General features: G+C 45.2%; 1 protein-coding gene across 6 annotated transcripts in view; it reads right to left on the bottom strand.

Annotated features, from left to right (window-relative positions):
- Window positions 1-2,844: 2,844 nt before the first annotated feature.
- The window catches only part of WT1 (WT1 transcription factor), a 48,039-nt gene continuing 27,974 nt past the window's right edge, over window positions 2,845-22,909 (bottom strand). For 3 of the 6 annotated variants that reach the window (XM_031933816.1, XM_031933817.1, XM_023230372.1), the window contains 5 exons: window positions 14,911-15,007; window positions 11,244-11,394; window positions 7,654-7,743; window positions 6,963-7,055; window positions 3,651-4,145 (listed from right to left, as the gene is read on the bottom strand). In XM_031933816.1, the coding sequence (XP_031789676.1) occupies window positions 4,024-4,145; window positions 6,963-7,055; window positions 7,654-7,743; window positions 11,244-11,394; window positions 14,911-15,007 (553 nt within the window). In that variant the 3' untranslated portion in view covers window positions 3,651-4,023. Of the gene's footprint in view, window positions 4,146-6,962; window positions 7,056-7,653; window positions 7,744-11,243; window positions 11,395-14,910; window positions 15,008-22,909 lie in introns of all 6 variants that reach the window. The other 3 variants (XM_023230369.1, XM_023230370.1, XM_023230371.1) reach the window with 3 other exon arrangements.

The raw sequence follows: 22,909 nt of genomic DNA, 5'->3' as shown, positions 1-22,909 counted from the left end.
CCCAGGATAGTCAAGTGCTAATCTCATCAGTCACCCTTCAAGTACTTAACAAGCCCACCCTGTAGATCCTTGCTACACACAGCGTCATCCACAGGCTGGCACAGTGGGAATCCCCTGGGAACTTGTTAGAAAAGAAGACTCTCAAGGCCCCGCCCAGAACTTCTGAATCTGAGTCTGAACTTTAGCAAATTTCCCAGCTGCTGTCCATGGATGTGAACGCTGAGAATCCCTAATGGAAGTAATGCAGGAAAGGAAGAAGATCTCCTTCCCTCTAGAAGCTCACATTCTGGCAGAGAAGATAGGATATATAAAATGAAGGTCAGCACGGTGGCTCACTCCCGTAATCCCAGCACTTTGGGAGGCCAAGGCGGGCGGATCACGAGGTCAGGAGTTTGAGACCAGCCTGGTCAACATGGTGAAACCCCCATCTCTACTAAAAATACAATAATTAGCCGGGCGTGGTGGTGCATGCCGGTAATCCCAGCTACTCAGGAGGCTGACGCAGGAAAACTGCTTGAACCCAGGAGTTGGAGGTTGCAGTGATCCAAGATTGCAGCACTGCACTCCAGCCTAGGCAACAGAGCAAGATTCCGTCTAAAAAAAAAAAAAATGTACACACACACACACACACAAATTAGCCGGGCATGATGCCATGAGCCTGTAATCCCAGCTACTCAGGAGGCTGAGGCAGGAGAATCGCTTGAACCCAGCAGGCAGAGGTTGCAGTGAGCCAAGGTCGCACCACTGCACTCCAGCCAAAAAAAAAAAAAAAAAAAAAAAGGATATATAAAAAATGAGGCAAGGGAGCAGAGTGCAAGTCTACACCACCAAGCATGCTTGGGAGGACACCTGGATGCTGAAGACCAAGACTAAGTGCTGCCTTAGCCACTTACTTCTACTGAGCCTCAATTTCCTCATCTGTAAAGTGGGGATAACACTTGCCCTGTCTACTTTACAGGAGTGTCCTAAAGATCAAAAAGGAGGGGAAAGCACTATTCTGACCTAAAGTACTATTTAATGTTAAATGTATTCTAAATGTTACAGAGGTTCAGAGAGGAGAGGGCTCTGGGTGACCGGAAGAGTCTGGGAAGATCCAGCAGAGGGAGTTGGGGAGCTGGGAGTACTGAGTCATATGCTAAATGAGGTGCTGCAGTAAATAAAACAAGAGGGAAAAGTGCACATGCTGACGACTGCACCCAACACCGCCTCAAGCCTGGGCCACAGGGAGCTCCCACTGACTTACTTTCACCCACTAATTCCTCACAGTCTATGGAAGAGCAACACTGTGGGTCTCAGAAACACATACAGCGTTCACGAGTGCTTTACAGAAGACACAGCAAGCAGAGATGGTCTCTGTGGCAAGGCTGGCAAGAAGCTCAATTGCTGCAAAAGTTATTAACTCTGGGTTGGGGCAGAGGGCAATGGACTTGTTTCCATTTTTCAGAGCTGACCTGTGGGGATGGCTAGACACTGCAAGAGGATGCCTGGAGGAGGGGGAGGTAAAAGAAATGAGCCAGTGAGTTCTTGGGTAATAGTTTTCCTAGATAACGTTTATAAGCCTTTGCTATGTACTTGATGTTTTCATACTTAAAAAAAATTCATCCTCACTATGATCCTATCAGGCAGGGACTTTTGTCCCCACTTCACGGATAAGGAAACTGGAGATTTAGAATTTGAAGCCAGGTTGGTCTGCTTTCCAAAGCCCATGATCTTAACTGCAAGCTAAACTTGCAGGGTCGTCTGAGAATCTCTGTTCTTCCCTGTGCGGTTGAAACAATCAATGTGGCTGTACTTTTGTTGTAAGACCTGGCTCTTTCCGACCCGCTGACGTTTGCCATGCTTGTCCTGAGCTTCTCCAGAGAAATGCTGTCTTCTGGCAGGAAAAGATAAAAACGGCTGATATAAATGAGTCACCACACTCGCTATAATTAACAGTGATGCAAGAGCCAGATGCAAAATAAGAGGGGCCTCCGGACCTGACTTTTAGGCTGCCCAAACTTTGAGCTGCACTTCAATACAGAACAGTCTCCATGGCTAGGCTTCCATCTGTTTGAGATGTATTTTAAATGAAGAAATAAAACCCGGAATGCATGCAAGCCCCAAGACAAGGGAGCTGAGAGGAGCTGCACCAAATTAATCTCCTTATTTACAATTCAAAAACCACACACCAGAACAGAGAGTTTATAGTTTATGGATAATATAGATCTTTGCTTTCACACTCAGTTGCCCTGGAAAGGCTGAGCAGTTTTCAATCTGCTGAGCTGATTTATAGCAAGTACAGTTGTAAATTCAATTGTACTAGGTGTTCAGCCTATGCCCTCCCAGTGATGTATCTGTGAACTTTCAAAAGGACAAGTTATCATTAACATCTCTCTATTTTCTTTTGCTGATCTGGAGTAAGAAGTGATGCAATGATAATCTGCCTAAAATAAACCTTAAAACATAATCCCCACATCATCCACAGACCCCATTCAACCACAGCACGAGCACGATCACTCTGTAATGCAAGGTGAAGGCATTCTCTGCTGCTTCTAGGACATGTAAGTCCTTCCTGAAGTTTGACAGAGATAAATAAATTGTGGTCAGGACCTGGATAGGCTCACTAGTAGCCATCGACGTCGGTGGCGTCTTCTCTTACCTGTTTAAAAGAGGCTCAGTGGCCTTGAGATTTGAACACAATACAGCTGATAGAATCTTGCCACTTTCCTTTTGAATAGACTTTAATTGAGAGCGAAGTGAAAAATGCAGGTTACAATTTTAAGTGTTATCATCAATATCTTGTAAGATCAACACCCATCATCAATATCTTGTAAGATCAACACCTGTATAAGATGCATCTAGTACTTATACAGTCCTAACTTTAGTTGTCAAAGAGCAAATCATTGTCAGACATATATTTACACAGTAATTTCAAGCAACAGTAAATAATAAATTCCCTCCCTTAAAAAACAAAACACAACACAACACACACACACACACGCACACGCACACACAACCACTTTTAAACAATGGATTTCCTCACCCAGGAAGTCTCATTTTTTTCACATATACTTGTAGACCCAAAGTTACTTAAGTTACTTAAAAACAGTCTTATCAGTGGAGATTCTGGACCAGCCCCTATTTTCTTTTAAAGTCACTTTCATTTTTACAACTTGAAGCCATATAACCAGCATGGTTTGTATACACCAAGGACACCCCCAATGATGAAAATGAATTCCCTTCATTTGTGCGAGGAGATATGTACATCTATGAAGACACATATGATTACTACTCAAAAGAGTCAAAAACATACACAAAAAAATCTCAGATCTTCATAGTTTCTTAAGAGCAGTGTGCCAATGTTCACATTGAAATAACTGAATGGTAAAATTATTTTAGATTTCTATACAGAGGTACTGGTTAGTTCTGATTCTTTCTTCAGCTGCTTGAAATGCATGAGCTTTAAGAGTTGCCTGGCAGAACTACATCCTGCTTTCCAGGTTAGCAGCCTGGCTGACCTCGGGAATGTTAGACAAGACTCACCCCCGATGCCTTGCTCTCTGATTTATTTCTTGCTGATGCTGTTAGTAAATGGAAACCATGACAAAGTTTACATTAGCAGACACATACACATGCCCTGGCCTATAAATATTCCATGATAGAAAATGGTACAATAATTCCATCCCCAGCGAAAACGAGCATAAAAAAAGAAGGGAAGGGTCAGGGGGACATGATCAGCCATGACTCTTCTTACAGTAGAAAATCCAGACAAAATGGCAATGGGCTTTTAACTAACCGGACACTGTTAGCCGCTTCTCCAGGGCCTGTGAGTCAACTAAAAGTAGGCAGAGCACAGACCAACTCTTCCAGGCACACCTGGTGGTTTCCAGAGGCACCGGTATCTTGTCTTGGAAGTTGGATGAAGAAGATCAACTGAAGTTTCCTTCTTAGAGAAGTGAGTGAGGAGGAGTGGAGAGTCAGACTTGAAAGCAGTTCACACACCGTGCTGCCTGGGACACTGAAGGGTCCCCGAGGGAGACCCCCTCAAAGCGCCAGCTGGAGTTTGGTCATGTTTCTCTGATGCATGTTGTGATGGCGGACTAATTCATCTGACCGGGCAAACTTTTTCTGACAACTTGGCCACCGACAACTGAAGGGCTTTTCACCTGTTGACACAATTGCCAGTCAGAGACACTTGCAATGAAGAGACGGGCGCAAGTTCAACTATCAAGGCCTAAGTCAAGTCATTACAAGGTACCCACTCTGAATTCCCCATCATTCCGTCCCTGAGCTAACCAACTGAGCTCATTTCCCAGGCAGCCTTGAAACAGCAGCACCTCTGGGGGCTTTAAGGATCGAAATATTGTAAAAAGTTATATTCTTAGGCCAGAAAACTTGGAAAGTGGGAGATAAAGAATGAGTCAAGTTGGGAGAAATGTCTGAACAATTCATAATTAAGGGGAAGAACGTTTGTTTCAGTCTCTGCTGACAGAATGTTTTGCGGACTGTGTAAATTTCTCTCCCTTGCTGAGTAAGTTGGGAACTGAGCAGAACTGGGCTGCAGAAGCCTCCAGGTCATCACCCTGGGTATTACTGAGTGATCACTGTCCAGGAATCTGAGCTGTGACTGAAGCTTTTAACACTTCTATCTGTGTAGATACCCTGGATGGGCTGGATACTTTAAAATAAATCACTGATACCAGTTTGCATGTTATGTGTTGTTGTTTTTTTTTCTCTTAAAATGTCACTGAGAGCATAATCCTGTTATATGGAAGACTCTAGTTGGGGCGTGGTTCTTAGATTTTTTAATAAGCTTGCCAAAAGATTGAGGCTTCTCCACCCAAAGAGCCCTCAGACATTCTTTCCAAGCCTCATTCTCATTAGGGAGAATAACTATCATTTATTTGATGCTTAACATATGCCAAGCCTTGTGCTGGGCTTCACACACACACACACACACACACACACACACACACACAGACACACGCACACACCCCCTCATGTATTCCTTACAACAGCCTGTAGGGGAAGCGTTATTATCCCCACTCTACAGATGAGGTAGGACATCTATTGAAGGCAGATCCAGGCAGAACTCAAATCTCCAGGTCTGTTGAATTCCAGAGCCCGTGCGCTTTCCTGTATCACACCTCCCAGGCCTAGCCATGATGGAAAAGCAGCTGCGGCTCCATCCTAAGGAAGAATGTGCAGAAGCCAAACCCTGTACCACTTGATGGATCTTCTCAGATACTGCTGGTCCCACTTGGCCTTTTCTGAGTACTGATTTGGACAAGCACTGAGAAATGTCCCAGGAGGGCTGGTAACCCAGAGTCAGACTGGAGGCCAATGAAATGCAGTATTAAACAGTCTGCTGGTGAAACAGGTCATGTCACATTTACTTGGGGAGTGTGACAGCAGTGTACAAGGGACTATAACACTTTGCCACCAAATTATGAGCTCGGGACTAAGTCAAAGAAGCATCAAAGGCACCTGAAGAAGGGAAGCAAGATCCCATCCCACTAACCATGGGCCACAGGTACCTTGGCTCTGTTTTTAAATGCAGCCAGTTTGGGCGGAGAATCTGGGGTTGCCCAGGGGTTTGTGATGTCATGTTTTCCTTCACTCGCTGTTCCTCTGCTCTTCCTGGCCTGGCTCCCACTCTCCAACCCCACCTCCAGCAGTGCCATCAAGGGCTGGCTCCTAAAGGACAAATCCCAACCCTGTCTCTCACCATCTTCATTCCTCTCAGTCTCTCAGTGGTGTTCAGCTTTGCTGACTTTGACTCTCTGCTTGACTCTCCATGCTCCCTGGACTGCAGAGTAAATGCCTGTTCCTTCTCCAATAAAGAAGCAAGTGGGCCAAGGTGGGCTGGAAGCAGACAGAACTGGATTTGCTACTTACTAACTTTGTGACTTTAGATAAGCCATTGAATTACTATTGCCTCAGTCCCCTCATCTGTAAGATGGGAATAAAACATGCCTACCTTACTTTTTTGTTTTGTTTTGTTTTGAGACAGGGTCTTGCTCTGTCGCTTGGGATGAAGTATAGTGGTGGGATCACAGCTCACTGCAGCCTCAGCCTCCCAAGCAAGCTCTAGTGATCCTCCTACCTCAGCCTCCCCCAAATAGCTGGGACTACAGGTGCACACCACCATGCCCAGCTAGTTTTCGTATTTTTTGTAGAGACAGGGTTTTGCCATGTTGCCCAGGCTGGTCCTGAACTTCTGGGCTCAAGTGATCCACCCATCCCAACCTCCCAAAGAGCTGGGATTACAGGCATGAGCCACCACATCCAGTCCTATCTTACTCTACTTACAAGCATGTTGTGAAGATAGACTTAGATAAGCTAAGCATTAACCTTCTTCCAAAGGTAGAAAATATGCAACAAAGGTGGTGCTATTTTTACTATGAATCACACCAGCCTTGCAGAAAGCAAAAACCTTCAGCAGCCAGTAAATAAATGTCCTATTCTCTTCTCTGTACTAGTACAAAAGAAATAATATCCACACACTGATACTGGTCCCACAGAAACCAAGACCGCTCTGGGGGCATTAACTTTCAGCAGAGCAAGGACTCAGTTCTCTGAAAACAGTGCCATGAAACATGTGCTCTCAGAATAATAAATGTTTGGTTTGCTAGAATTTCTACTGCTTTTCTGTGAAGTTGATTATCATATCAAACAGAGTGACAAAATGTGTGACATGACAAACTGGAAACAGCAGGGACCTGGCTTATCTCTTCATTTTCATTCTGCACACTCCAGCCATTCTTTTCCCATCTTTCTCCTTCTCTGCATTTCCACCCTCCCCTTCTTTAAAAAATGTTATTATTTATTATTTAAAGATAGCCATGCACTATTCCTTCTCTCAGCTGAGGCTAAACCTTAGAACTTTTACACTAGTCTTTTCCAGTCCCTCTCATCACAATTTCATTCCACAATAGTTTAAAAAAATAATGAAAAATAAATGTGAAGAAAAGTTTACGCACTTGTTTTACCTGTATGAGTCCTGGTGTGGGTCTTCAGGTGGTCGGACCGGGAGAACTTTCGCTGACAAGTTTTACACTGGAATGGTTTCACACCTAAATGGACAGAGAAGGTCTAGCCTCGGCCCTAACAATGTGGGGCACAGTGAGGCCCACAAGGCTGACTTCCGACAGCTGGAGGAGCCCAGCATTTCCAGCCATGCCTGCAATGTCTGCATCTGCCTCACCCTCACATTTCCCCAGTCCCCCAGGCCCAACAAGAATCCCTGATTCTGCACAGTAATCTTCAAGGACCTGCTTCTAGCTTGGGAACAATCATTCCTTAACCACAAAGGTCCAGCTTCTCACCAGCTGGAAGATCTCGGCTGTGTCAGAGACAGGAAAAGTGAATCACATGCTACAAATCGGATTCCACTCTCTGTCACCCTCATTCTTTGCCGATGCTCAGTGTGTCATCAGCCCAATGCTAGTGGGATCTCGCTGTTCTGTGGTTTGCAGGGGAAATGTGGGGTGTTTCCTTTTCTTTCTTTTTCTTTAAGAGGAGGAACATCTCCAGAGATTATGGGGGAAAAATACTGGAAAAACTAAACACATGGTTGACTCTCTCATTCATATTCAACAACAAAGAGAATCATGAAATCAACTCTAGCCCAAGGGAACACGGCTGGCAACAATGAGAAGTGAACCTACAAACCTGTATGTCTCCTTTGGTGTCTTTTGAGCTGGTCTGAACGAGAAAACCTTCGCTCACAGTCCTTGAAGTCACACTGGTATGGTTTCTCACCTTGGGGAAGACACATATTCTATTTGAAAATGACACTGGAAAAGGGGATCTCATTAAAGGCAACCTCTCCTACTAGGACTGAACAGATCCCAAAATGCCTAAAGCACTTTGTTAGAGCTTTTTAGGGTTGGATGATCCCCAACCTGCAAGTTAGAAAGGAATGGGAGCTCAGGGGCCAGAGGATTCCACCCCGAAGCTCACATCTAGCTCTGCCATTGAAAAAAAAAAAAAAAAAAAAAAAAAAGCCCTGGGTGAGGTGTGGTTTCTTTATTGTAAAATGGGTCCAATAATCCAACAACTTCAAAGCATTTATGACCTTTGCATAAAAGGCTCAGCCCAGGGCCTAGCACAGAAGGAGTGCTCAAAAAATATTAGCAAATAAAAATCAAAATATTTAACTCCCAGGCAGAATCTGAGGCAGAATTCTGGGATGCATGTGCCTTGAGGTCAACCTCAGGAAATAAGAGTTTTATGTTTTACAGCCTGAAGATCTGGTGTTCTGTGCTACGACTCCTTGTTCTTGAGTCAAGCAAATATGACTCCATGGTTGTGAGACCCTCGAGATACACCAAAAGCATTCAGAAAGTTTTTGGTGTGCTTTATCCAAGAGAAGCCAGTAGTGGGATTACGCAACCTCCTGACTCAGAATGGAGAAGCCTCACCCCTGTCCTCACTTGAGAAAGTTCAGCCAAATACTGGGACCTGAGCCCCAAGAGAAGTGAGCAACCCCAAGGCTTCCCACCTTCCTAGGAGAATCCTGAGTCACAGGCATCTGGGATGGAAACAAGCCATTCTGGAATCAGTCAGGTCCTGTTACCTTTCCAACCTCAAAGCCTCTGCTATTTCCCTCATGAATCTCTATTCCCCACTATGCCAGAGCTCACATCCTGAAGTCTTCCTTGCACTCTGCTCACACTAAATGTCCCCCATCCCTACCTCCACATCGAAAAGTCTCCTGTATGTTTCCTTCTTCTGCAATGCCTGCTTGGAAACTGCATGGGTCAATTTCCCTTCCTTCCCTCATTACGACATTTATTCCAGGGTATCTAATGTGGTGAGCTATGTCTGGGTCTACAATTCTACAATTCTTCCATGGGCTGGAAAATCCTGAGGACTGGAGCCTTTTTATTTTATTTCTCAGAGACAGAGTCTCTCTCTGTTGCCCAGACTGAAGTGCAATGGTGTGAGCCTAGCTCACCGCAGCCTCGAAATCCTGGGCACAAGCCATCCTCCCACCTGAGCCTCCTGAGTAGCTGGGACTACAGGCACACACCAGCACACTTGGCTCAATTTTTAAAAATATTTTTTGTAGAGACGGGGTCTCACTATATTGACCAGGCTGGTCTTGACCCCCTTAAGCGATCTTCCCGCCTATGCCTCCCAACATACTGGGATTACAGGTGTGAGCCACTGTGCCTGGCCCCTTTCTTTGTATTTGTATCCAGCTTGGTGCCTTATGCTTCACCTCTGCGTGCTGGAGAAGACAATACCCCCATTGAGTCTGATTTCCTTCCCCTGCCTTTGAGCTTCTGCTCATCTATCACTTTCTCTGCCCAACCTACCAGCCTTCACTGGTTAACCCAAGCCCTTCTTCCTCCAAGAAACTTTCTCAGATGACCCTAGTTCAAACTGATACCCTCCAAATTCCTTCGTGCCTCCTGTCTCTGATTTAGTACATGATCATGTACTCTCTTAGTCACTTTTCATTTGTTTATATCCTCGCTCCCAAACAAACCACCAACTCTTTGAGAAGGGGGATTATAACCTGCAGTTAAAAAGCAGGAGCCTGAGTCCTCTTTCTGCTATATCCTACCCTCTTAATAAACGTTTTGTGAGTGAGGATTAAATGAAATTTACATGTAGAGAGCCTGACACCCCAAAAGTACTTAATATGATAGTCTGTACTGTTGTTATAAATAAATAAGAAGATATTGCTCTCTTTCAAGGGGGGGCTGTAGGATTGTTAAATACCAATCTGCCCCCGTCTTCTGCAAGAAAGAGTTTCTTAAAGGCTCCAGTGGGTCTGGGGTTCTGGCTATCTTGTTCACTGCCTTCCCTTCACACAGTTGTCTAATCCTCATTGCATTCTTAGTGCTTCTCTCCCATTAAAAGTTTCTACAACCACATTGCCTTCATTTATTCCCTTGCATTTTTCAGGCAGGATTTTACTTTTTCGTTTTCCTTATAACCTTGACAGTCACTTTTCAAATGATCCCATTTGGGGAAATGTATAAAAATATAACATGCCACTGGTCCCCTCCTCTTTAGCCTCAAAGTCTGTGGCCCACTAAGTGCAAACTCGGGTTGATACCAGAATTGCATCCTCTGGAAAAGGTGAATTAGCAACATCCAGTGGTCTAAGGAAATCTGAATGCAGCTCACTTTTTTCTCCAGCTTCCCAAGAGCAAAATCAGCAGTAATATTACAGTTGTAACAGTCATCTTATAATTATGCTGTTCTTTGATTGTGGAAAAGGTAGCAGTAGCTCCTCTGTAGGAAAACCTGGGTTTCACCACACTCTCACACTCCCACCTAGTGCCCACAAGGCCCAGAGCAAACGTTCTGTGACATGGCTGTCCACATTCAAGGTGGCCAATACCAGACAATGCCAGTTCTCTGTTTCCCAGAAGCAGCCTCCTTGACCTGGAGGAAAATCCAGTTTCATTGGAGTATCTTCAAAAATCAAAAATCGTCATCTCTCTCTCTCTCTCTTTTTTTTTTTTTTTGGCAGATTCTTGCTCTGTTGCCTAGGCTGGAGTACAGTGATGAGATCTTGGCTCACTGCAACCTCTTCCTCCTAGGTTCAAGCAATTCTCCTGCCTCAGCCTCCCGAGTAGCTGGGATCACAGGTGCGTGCCACCACACCCAGCTCATTTTTATATTTTTAGTAAAGACAGGGTTTCACTTTGTTGGCCAGGCTGGTCTCCAACTCCTGACCTTGGGTGATCCACCCACCTCAGCCTCCCGAAGTGCTGGGATTACAGGTGTGAACCCCTGCACCTGACCTTTTTTTTTTTTTTTGAAGTGATCACAAAAAAAAACAATCAATTTTCCCCTTCCTGTCTGGTTGATTATTACTGACCTAAGCAGGTAAGTTTTTCTTTGGACCATCTCTTCCAAAATTTCATAATGATCTTGCCCATCGACCTTCTAAAACCATCTGATGACTATATTCCCAGGCTAGCTCCTCTGTCTTTAGAAATGCTAATAGTATTCTAACACCAACACGATTCCCACACAGGTCTCTTTAATTCTGTAGCACTTTCTCTCTACCACTCTGCTCTGCCCTTCTGGAAGACAGTTTGCTGACTTCTGTAATAAAGGATGGATAATCAGAATGCAAAATGGCCTCACAGCCTCTTTACATCACCTGGATCAGACCTTTCAAAGCAGTGCTTACTTTCCATCCTGGAAACGACCTGGGTCCTTAGCAGCGTGACAGCCTGGAAAAGGAGTTCTTGAACCATGTTTGCCCAAGGCTGGACAGTGGGCACACTTACCAGTGTGCTTCCTGCTGTGCATCTGTAAGTGGGACAGCTTAAAATATCTCTTATTGCAGCCTGGGTAAGCACACATGAAGGGGCGTTTCTCACTGGTCTCAGATGCTGACCGCACAAGAGTCGGGGCTACTCCAGGCACACGCCGCACATCCTGCAGGCAGACAGTAAGAGACAAGGAGGCTTTAAGCCATATGAGAACATTCACGTAGGTCTTGAGGGAGAGTGAGCACTGGAATATATGCAAAGAAGGGGTGGCAGGTGCAGACCTAAAACCACTCCCATTCACACTCCAGATCGCCATGGCAGACATCACTAATGGATGCTAGATCAGGACATTCTACAATGCAGTGCTCTAAGGTCATCACTACTGAGCAACCAGAAGTGGCTCTACAGATGAAACCTACATGACATGGCTGTCCCAGAGCCTCTGCAAAAGAAATGCTGGTGCCTCGAAGAGCTCCCAATCCATTCTATCTCTCAGTTTCTTCTCTTGAGGTGGTGATGTTTCCAAGTCCAAAGTCCCAAAGCCTAACTACTCCCTCCCGCTTGGAGACATGACCACATAACCTAGAGCCAATCTGCAATGGGTGGGGGCATCCTTATTTGAAAAAAGTGGGCCAGGCGCGGTGGCTCAAGCCTGTAATCCCAGCACTTTGGGAGGCCGAGACGGGCGGATCACGAGGTCAGGAGATCGAGACCATCCTGGCTAACACGGTGAAACCCCGTCTCTACTAAAAAATACAAAAAAAAAACTAGCCGGGCGAGGTGGCGGACGCCTGTAGTCCCAGCTACTCCGGAGGCTGAGGCAGGAGAATGGCGTAAACCCGGGAGGCAGAGCTTGCAGTGAGCTGAGACCCGGCCACTGCACTCCAGCTCGGGCGACAGAGCAAGACTCCGTCTCAAAAAAAAAAAAAAAAAAAAAAAAGTGGGATAATGAATGAGCCCCAAACTGACCAGATCGTCCAAGTATAGGTAAATGACAAGGAAGAAGGAGCCCCTGGATGTGGTGGTCCCATCTGTGAAAGGAAGCAAAACCCACCAGAAGGCCACAGTGAAGCCAGCACAACCTTTAATAGTGACACCAGAAAGTACTGGAATCCATCTGCCTTCTGTGCACTGCATACATCCTTTGCAGGGCATCTGTCCCTCCTCTTTATCTTGTGGAAGTGCAGTGTGTGTGTTGTCAGTCTTCCAAGAATAAGAACTGGTGGAAAACAGAGAGGCAAGCTCCCCTTCCTCTTCTTGGGGTCAGGGAGTCATAAATGGGAGCTGAGCAAGTGCCTGAGTGGGCACTAAATTCTCCTCATTCCTTTACAGATGTGCAAATCAACCCCATAGAGGGTGAGATGCTGTCACTAGAGTGCATCCATGTTTTGGTTTTGTTTGTTCTTAAGACAGGATCTTATTCTGTTGCCCAGGCTAGAGTGCAGGAGTTGCCTAGGCACGATCGGGGCTCACTGCGGCCTCGACCTCACCAGCTCAAGCAATCCTCCCACTTCAGCCACCTGAACAGCTGGGATAACAGGTGAGAGTCATCATGCCCAGCTAATTTTTTTTTTGGTAGAGATAGGATGTCTCTGTGTTACTCAGGCTGGTCTCGAACTCTCGAGCTCAAGGGATCCTTCCACTTTGGCCTCCTAGAGTGCTGGGATTACAGGCGTGAGCTACCATGCCTGGCCTAAAGTGCATTCATGTTTTGTGCTAAGACCTGGAACCACTTCTGAGTATAACCAACTCCTTGCCCCGTGCATTTTCCACTCTACCCCATGCTTGTGTTCTAGTCCCTATTATTTCACATTGCCCTGCACTGAAAGGTCACTTTCTTTTTTTGGAAGAAAAATGCTGTAGTGACATTGATGTTAATAGGCCGTAGTGTCTCAGGGATAATGGTGGCATAAAATTAAATGGTGAGCCAGTTGTTGGATGAGAATACTCAACACCTGTCCAGTCTGGAGTTATTTAGAGGCCATGACAAGGGAGCCTGACAAACTGGGCTTGATGGGAAAGAAAGCAAAGGAAGCATTTTCCATTTCCCTTAATTCATCCTAGAAGCAGTGCACATGGGAACAGTTGTTAATCTCAGTAAGGGCCCTGGTGAAGGATTCTGATGGTATTTGTCAGGGGAGAGGCTTGATGTCTCCCCAAGCCGTTGTCAGATTTCCGTATTTCTGTAATTCTTGCCTTTATTCCTCTCCATTGAAAGGCTTGGGAGTAGGGAGCACACTGTTCTGTCTTCGTGACACCTCTGGAAACATTAATCAGAACATCTCAGAGCTACTTGCCCCACATATCATGTGGGGTCTGGCCTGGATACAACTTATTTCTAGAGTACTGACCATTCTGGTGAAAGTATCACTGCTGTTACTCGTGTTGCAGCCATGGATTGATGTTTATAAGCCATAAATGAAACCCTTAGTAACTGTGTGTGCTTCTGACCACCCAAAATAGGGACTCTGCAGGGAAGGTAGGCTGAAGGTCTATGGAGGTGGCAGACCAAAATGTCTGTTGAATTCTCTGAAACTTTTACCTTTATACTTTACTTTCCTCATGCTCCTTGGAGACCTCTCCCTCCCCCAAAACTGTTCCCCATCCTCTGCCGCCCTAAGAAGCAGTATCAGGAGGTAGGTATAAACAGGGGATCTGAAGTCAGGCAAGACCTGTGTTATTAGTCTCGGCTCCACCATTTACTAGCTATGTGATTCTGGTCAAGTTATTCATCACCTCTGGGCTTCAGTTTCCCCACCCATGGAACAGAAAGAATAACAGTACCTACCTCATCAGGGTGTACTGCAGATGAAATGAAGGGGAAAGGCCACATATAGACACGGAGAAACCTTACATGCATATTGCTAAGAGAAAGAAGTCAGCCTGAAAAGGCTACATCTAGTATGATTCCAAATACATGACATTCTGAAGAAACACCAGTGAATGTTGGGAGAAGAAGAGGGAAGGAAGAATAGGTGGAGTGCAGGGAACTTTAAGGGTAGTGAAACTATTCTGTATGATACTAGAATAATAAGTACATGGCATTATGCATTTTTCAAAACCCATAGAACTGTACAATACAAAAAGTGAACCCTAATGTAAACTATGAGCTAACAATAACTTATCAGTATTGGCTCATCAATTATGACAAATGTACCACATCAGTACAAAATGGTACTAATAGGGTAAAGTCCATTTTTTTCAAGTCTATGTATAAAACTTAGCACAATGCCTAGTATATAGAAAATGTCCAGCCATAGGCGGTACAGTTACTATGATTATCATCAACACTTGCCAAGATGTGTCTACCTGTGGGCACCTTACGATGTAGACCAAATCTTAGAAGTCAAGGTCCAGGCGGTTAATTCAAACCCAATTAGCTCAAAAGCAAAAGCCACACAGCCCGCCCTGGAGAAGTCAAATGGAGCAGTAAAGGCAGAAAGGAGAGAATTCTGCAGGACGCATCTTGGGCTGTGTCAGGCAGCGGTGCAGCCTCTCTGGGAGAGGACACAGCCGCATTATCACACCCAGGGGATGAGCAGGGGTCCCTGATGTTAAAGGAGCCTGCAATGAAGAAGAGGCTTGCCAGGGCCAAGGAGTCCATCAGTAAGGAACTAAAGGGCCGGTAAGCAGGAAGAGGCAGTGCAGCTCCCTTCCCGCTAGGGCCTCTCTGCGTGCTCACCTGAATGCCTCTGAAGACACCGTGCGTGTGTATTCTGTACTGGGCGCCGCAGAGGATGGGCGTTGTGTGGTTATCGCTCTCGTACCCTGTGCCGTGGCTGCAAACACAAAGAAGGGAAAAAAGGCTCAGAGTGGCTCACAGTCGCCATTTGGAAATGCTTATCTGCAGTCAGGAGGGAATGATTGTTTTTACAGTTCACAGAACAAAAATAGTTGGGTTTTGCCCCCCTCCATGGGGCCACTTTAGATGCAAGGTTCTGCGGAAGGCGAAGCCGCTGGATCCCGGGGGCCGCCACCTCGCAGCCCCTCTCTCATCCTGCAATTCTCGCAGGCGTGCACCGTTCGGGTCTAGGTCTCACTCAGACAAGCCGAGGAAAGCCGCAATGGCGGGGTTTCATCCTCGGCAAGTTGTTTACCATCTAGATGGCAGGGCTGACAGCTGCAAGTATCTCAGGAATGAGCAGAATGCCTCAAGCTTCACGTTAAGTGCACTGAATTTTTGTCGGCACCTCATGACTCAGTTTTTACCAGATAACACCAAAAAAGTGATGACGCAAGAAGAAATGTCGTGTCCTCAGAAGTGGGGATTACACATCTGTGGACCCATTCTGCTTAAACGACAGGTCACTTTTCCAGATCAACTTAACCCTTGGTAGCCTGCCTGTGCTGTAGGTGGGCACTGGAGAATCTTCCTCCAACATTCGACTGACTAGTCCCCACACTGGTGCTCAGGTCACCTTCGACTACATAGGAAGAGCTGAAAAATGTGCAATGCTGGAAAGGACAACTTGGAAGGGATGGATGTTCTGCTCTAAAATTATTCTCTCCTTCAGATACAACGCCGCTATCTGCTCTACAGTTATTTTACTTCCAGATGAGATGAGGCGGACTGAGGTTTTTCACCCACACCAGCAGCACATTAGAATCACATCTAGAAGCATCGAGCAGAGCTCTTATGAAATAGTTCTGTGAAATGATGCAGCTGCTTTGCAAAATATCTGGCAGTACCTCAAAAGGTTAGACATAAAGTTAACGTATGACCCAGAAATCCCACTCTTAGGGATATTCCCAAGAGAAATGAAAACAGATGTCCACACAAAAACTTGTATACATGGTGCATTAGCAACATTATTCCTAAGAGCCAAAAAGTAGAATCAACCCAAATGTCCATCAACTGATGAATGGATAAACCAAAGAGAGTATCTGCATATGATGGAGTATTATTCAGCAGTGAAAAAGAACAAAGTACCAATACATGCTACAATATGGATGAACCTTTAAAACATCATGCTAAGTAAAAGAAGCCACTCACAAAAGACCACATGTAGTATGACTGCATTTCTATAAAATGTCCAGAATAAGCAAAGCTATAGGGACAGAAACTAGATGAGTGGTTGGGTGCCTTGAACTGGGGGAGTTGGGAAGACATAGAAAATGACTGCTGAAAATGTCCTAAAATTGTGGTAATGGTCATACAACTGTGAATATACTAAAAACCATTGCATTGTACACTCTAAATGGGCGAATCACATGGTCTGTGAAATCCATAAATCTGCTTTTAAAAAATTATTGGTGGGGTGGGTAGTCCAAGAGGGATGCATCAGTATATTTATTTATTTACTTGAGATGGAGTCTCACTCTATCACCCAGGCTGGAGTGCAGTGGTGCAATCTTGGCTCACTGCAACCTCCGCCTCCCGGATTCGAGTGATTCTGGTGCCTCAGCCTCCGGAGTAGCTGGGATTACAGGCGCACGTCACCACACCCAGCTCATTTTTGTATTTTTAGTAGAGACAGGGTTTCACCATGTTGGCCAGACTGGTCTCAAACTCCTGGCCTTAAGTGATCCACCCATCTCAGCCTCCCAAAGTGCGGGGATTACAGGTGTGAGCCACCAGGCCCAGCCACATCAGCATTTTTAAAACCCTTCAGGTGGGATTAAACTGGCTGCCAGCACTAAGAATTCCATTCTCTGCCTCCATTACTCTAACAGTTGGTTCCAGGGATCCTGGGCAGGGAGGCAGGTAAGCTGGTGGGCGGATCAGCCCACTCCATCTGATGTAGTGTGGGGAAGCCTGGAGCTGACCCAATACTCATTCACCCAGCAGAGAGAGTGCCTGGACAGGAAGAATGTCTGCCAGGACAACTGAAATGTCCACACCCCCTAGGGCCACAGAAGCTGTGGGGTTTCGCATTTACTTCTGGATCTAAGCATTTTAGAAAGAACTGCCTGCTGCTCTAAACTACCATACCTTGTCTCCACATCCTTCATGTAATTTTTGAATTATCTGGGACAGGGGGAATGTCTCAAAGAAGTAACCCCAGGGTCAAACATGCAAAAATTGGGCAAAAATGCCAAACCGAAAGAACATATGCCCTTCTGACCCTTAGAATGTGTTTACCAGGAGAAAAAGGCTGTGTCTGCCTTCCTTACAATTACTTGGTATAGACAGTGGGAAAGTGAGAGGTGATGACAATGGCCATATGGCAGCAGAAAGAGGGCAGGACCAGAATGGTGCCATGGTGCTGCCAGAACATTTTGCCTCAAAGGTTGTGAAGAGAAGCTGCCTTTGCTTGCTTCAGTCATCTGCATGGAGCCACAATGTGACTTACACATTTTCTTTCTTTTTCTTTTTTAGAGCTTGCTCTATTGCCCAGGCTGGAATGCAGTGGTGTGATCATAGCTCACTGCAGCCTTGAATTTCCAGGCTCAAGTGTTCCTCCTGCTTCCGTCTCCCAAAGAGCTGGGACTATAGGTGTCCCACACCATGCCCAGCTGATTTTTATTTTTATCTTTGTAGAAACAGGGTCTTGCTATGTCCTCCATAGGATGGTCTCAAACTCCTGGGCTCAAGTGATTCTCCCACCTTGGCCTCCCAAGATGCCGGGATCACAGGAGTGAGCCACTGCACCTGGCCTACTTTCCACATTTTCTAGGGCTGAAGGAGTTCTAGGGACACAACATTAAAGTTCTGCCATTGAAGGGTAAAAATTAGAAATCTGTCTCGACAGCTAAGCTCTGGGTGTTAGCTGGATTCCTGGAGGGTGGGGGCACGGGAACAGACTTTCCTGAAGACAACTGTCTCATGAAATGAAGCGCTGTGACACTCAAAGGGAACAGCAATCCGCAGAGCCAGATGCAAACCATAAACAAAAGAAGCAACAAGCAACAAGACTGTGCCTGCCAAATACGCCAGTAGATTCTCCTACCAGGTCCATGAAGAAAAAAAAAAAAAAAAACCACCAGGCCCCTGCCTATGGGGACTTGGGTCTCCAAAAGACAAACACACCAATGCAATTCCACACTGTGGAAACCTGCGATTCAACACTTCCCAATGTGGTGTGCCCAGAACACCAAGTATAATGTACTGGCATTTGACGTGGTAACAATTCTCTCTAAATAAGTTTATAAAAAGCACCTCGGTGGTCTGGGAACCACAGACTAATAGAGGTAGAAAGGACCTAGAAAGGCCATCTACGCCAACCCCCCTTCAAAGCAGAAATCTCTTCTAGCTCATGCCCAACAGTTGCTCAACATGACTGGTGACTAGTTTTCAAGAGAGCCCGTTCCATTTTAGGAGAGCTTTAAAAACAAGCCGAAATCTGCCTTCTCGTTTCTGACTCCTGGAGAACCACTGAGTGAATATTACTTTTTAAAAATTTTTTATTTTATTTTTTGAGACGGAGCCTCGCTCTGTCACCCAGGCTGAAGTGCAGTGGCGCGATGTCAGCTCACTGCAACCTCCGCCTCCTGGGTTCACGCCATTCTCCTGCCTCAGTCTCCTGAGTAGCTGGGACTGCAGGTGCCCACCACCACAATTGGCTAATTTTTTTGTATTTTTAGTAGAGACGGGGTTTCACCATTTTAGCCAGGATGGTCTCAATATCCTGACCTCAAGATCCGCCTGCCTCGGCCTCCCAAAGTGCTGGGATTACAGGTGTGAGCCACCCTGCCCAGCCACGAATATTACTATTTTACAGCCATCTGTGTGTATCTCCTCTGCCCCATTGTAAAGTTGGCCTTGAATACAAAGACTCCCTGCTCCTCTCTGCATCCTCTAAACTCAGTGACTGAGGCCGGGCATGGTGGCTCATGCCTGTAATCCTAGCACTTTGGGAGGCCGAGGCAAGCGGATTACGAGGTCAGGAAATCAACACCAGGCTGGCCACTATGGTGAAACCCATCTCTACAAAAATACAAAAATTAGTTGGGCACGGTGGCATGTGCCTGTAATCCCATCTACTTGGGAGGCTGAGGCAGGAGAATCGCTTGAACCCGGGAGGCAGAGTTACAGTAAGCCAAGATCGTGCCATTGCACTCCAGCCTGGGCAACAGAGCAAGACTCTATCTCAAAAAAAAAAAAAAAGATTTCAAACAGTTTTCGTATTTTTCTGTTTTGTTTCCTAGTAGACTTCCTTTTGAGACATAAGATAACTGACCCTGCTGAATGACAGGGAGAAGGGATTTGATGAGTCCTTGGCCAAGATATTCAGGAAGATCACAGGAATTTAAAGCAAGGTGTCATGAGGCTGTGGTTCCAAGTGAGGAAAAGAACCGTGAGTCTGAGGCAGGCAGGTAAAGACATGCGAGAGGAGGTTCAGGGTAATATGACTGCTTCTCCTCTCCTGCCACAGAGGCCACTCTGCTAGAAGCCACTCTCCAACTTAACAAAGATACTTTAGACAACTGTTGCTTTGGTTTTATTGTTCAACCAAGCACAAATCATCCATTTAAGTATTTAGCCCATCATCCCCTTTCTTGTCCACAAGGACACCAAAAATATCAAATATTTTTTGCAATGAAGAGCCACTATATTAGTAAACTTCCACTATTGGACTGGTAATTCTACCCAAAAAGAAACGGACTTGGGCACGTGTCTTGCATACCACTAACCAACGTGGGTAATGATCCCTGTTTTCTCCCCAGCTTGTTCTCAAAGATCTGGCTTAATAACTTATCCAAGAATTCATGCTAACTCTGTGGTTTCCAGAATCCACTGGGTTTTCTTCCTACTTGAAAACTAAGACATTTATCTGTCTCAACTCTTCGGTCACCTCTCTTATTCTCCATGAATTTCCAGGTTATTGGATGAGAAGGCAGTTATTTTATGTGTTTGCTAAATTGGTCAGAATATAGATTTGACTCTTTTTAATTTAAAACAGAGCCACGAATTCAAATATTGCTACAGGGGCCAAGTAAGACAAGTAAAATGAAGGCAGCCCTAAAGAATGAGATGACATTAAACTCACAGGGACAGCCACCCTGGCCACACGACCCTCTGACCAACAGAGGCAGCCATGACTCAGCTCTCCCAGCCAATAACTGTAAACAATGTGAATCCAGCATTGCTATAGCTTTCCATTCTCAAAGAAAAGCAGGAAATCTGGACTTTTTTGAGAGCACCTGAGTTATAAGTTCTTGTAAATAATTGAAGTTTTAAAGAATCACTGTCAGATCAAATAAAACACACATCTGGCCCAAGGGCCACCAATCTGCAACTTATTGCATGCATCTCATGAGCCTGGTGATTGAGATCAATAACATTTAAGTTTTAGGGCATGTGGGTGGCTCACGCCTATAATCCCATCACTTTTGGGAGGCCGAGGCAGGAGGACCACTTGAGCCCCAGGAGTTCAGACCAGCCTGGGCAACATCATGGTAGGACCCTGTCTCTACAAAAAAATTAAAATAAAAATAAAAATTAAAAAATGCTGAGTGTGTTGGTGTGCACCTATGGTCCCAGCTAGCTGGGAGGCTGAAGTGGGAAGATCACTTGTGCCCACGAGTTCAAGGCTACAGTAAGCCATGATGGCACCACTGCACTCCAGACAGAGTAAGACTCTGTCTGTAAAAAAAAAAAAATATATATATATATATATATTTTATATTACATGTTATATATATTTATAAATGTATAATAAAATATATATTGAATATATAAATATATAGAGAATATATACTCATACATAAATATATATATTTTTCAATCCTTAGCAGAACCCTAGGAGTCATTCATTAAGTTGTATCACCTTACACAAATGGCATAACTTCCTCCCTGTCCTCAGCTTCATGTAAATCAAAATAACAGCACTTCCCCTATCAGACTGATGCAATAGGTCAGGTAAGTAAATCACAGTACCTGGTATGCACTCAATAAGTGTTAAACTGTTGCTTATATAGTATTATCCCCATTTTATAGCAAAGAATACTGAGGTTTAAGGAGACATTGCATTATTTGCCCACAGTCAGACAGATGGCAAGTGGCAGACCTAGAGTTTGAGTCCAGGTCAGTGCTTTTCTTCCTTTCAAATGAGCTGGACAATCCTGGTGGTATTACCCCCACCCTACAGGTTCACTTTTATCATCATGACACTTGAATGACTCCCAGCTCTTTTCTCCAGGGGAATGAATGAAATTAGACACCCTGAAGGTTTTAAAGGTGAACTTGGGTAGAGGGAAAGGACTGGAGTAGAGGAGAGTTGGGGGAGTGGGGAGGGACGGGTTTGAAACATTCCCTCTTTAGCCTTCTTCAACTTCTACTTGGAGGCACAACATGTCATTTTGTATAAATCAGTGGTCCCCAGTGTTTTTGGCACCAGGGATCAGTTTTCTGGAAAACCATTTTTCCACAGACCCAGGGTGGGGAGAGGTGGTTTTGGGATGAAACTGTTCCACCTCAGATCATCAGGCATTAGTTAGATTCTTATAAGGAGCACGCAACCTAGATCCCTCACACGCGCAGTTCACAATAGGGTTCACGCTGCCATGAGAGTCTAATGTCACCACTGATCTGACAGAAGGTGGAGTTCAGGCAGTAATTAGAGGGATGGTGCGGCTATAAATACAGGTGACACTTTGCTACCTCGCCTGCTGCTCACCTCCTGCTGCGCGGCCCAATTCCTAACAGGCCACAGACCACTACCGGTCTGTGATCCGGGGGTTGGGGACCTCTGGTATAAAGAAAGCACAAGGCTAACTGATGGAAATAGCTGTTTATGTGCAATACAGCACGATCTTTACCCCCCACCAAAAGAAAAAAAAATTATTTCTATTGAACTGGGAAAATAAGCAGAAGCAGTTATCAGCAGAACATGCACTTTGTCACTTCACTTCTGGCAGTGGCCTGGACTGTACATTTTCCCAAACAGTTTTAACATGCATAAAATGTATGCTGAGAAAGTTTGCTTTTCCTAGACAGCTTTAAAATGCATAAATACGGCTGGGTGTGGTGGCTCATGCCTGTAATCCCAGCACTTTGGGAGGCCAAGGCGGGCGGATCACCTGAGGTCAGGAGTTCGAGACCAGCCTGGCCAACATAGTGAAACCCCATCTCTACTAAAAATACAAAAATTAGCCGGGTGGGGTGGTGGGCACCTGCAATCCCAGCTACTAGGGAGGCTGAGTTGAGAGAATCGCTTTAATCTGGGAGGCAGAGTTTGCAGTGAGCCAAGATCTCACCACTGCACTCCAGCCTGGGCGACAGAGCGAGACTCCATCTCAAAAACAAAAACAAACAAGCAAACAAACAAAAAACACATAAACACTTTCCTTAGGAAGTCTACAAAAAGAGAAAAATGTCCCTCATATAACACAAATTGTGAGCTCTTTTTACACTAAAAACATGTACATTGAGATTTGGCCCAGGAAAAAAAAAAAACAAAAAACAAACACTTAACATTGCAAGAGTGGCTTCTTTAGAAATGATTAATTTTGATATTCCACAGGCACGTGAAAATTAATAAAAAGGAATTGAAGTTTTACAGATGAGAAAAACCAGAGCCGCCCTGAAATCCCTTATCAACAGAAGAGGTAAAAGAGAGAAAAGACAAAGAGCCTTTGGAAGGCAATTAGCATTCATATGAATATTCAAAAAGGGGGAACTTGGGCCTGTCATTTCTCTCTCCCACCTCTAGTTATTGGCCAGGCAGGCATTCCCCCATCTTCACCTCTGTCTTCTCCCCTCTGCAGAGTTAATCAGATTGAAGGGAAGCACCTGGGGA

This window comes from Piliocolobus tephrosceles, chromosome 13 (assembly GCF_002776525.5).
Source record: "Piliocolobus tephrosceles isolate RC106 chromosome 13, ASM277652v3, whole genome shotgun sequence".
NCBI classification, from domain to species: domain Eukaryota; kingdom Metazoa; phylum Chordata; class Mammalia; order Primates; family Cercopithecidae; genus Piliocolobus; species Piliocolobus tephrosceles.
Note: the sequence above shows the minus strand (reverse complement) of the source record. Positions and strands in the feature narration are given on the sequence as shown.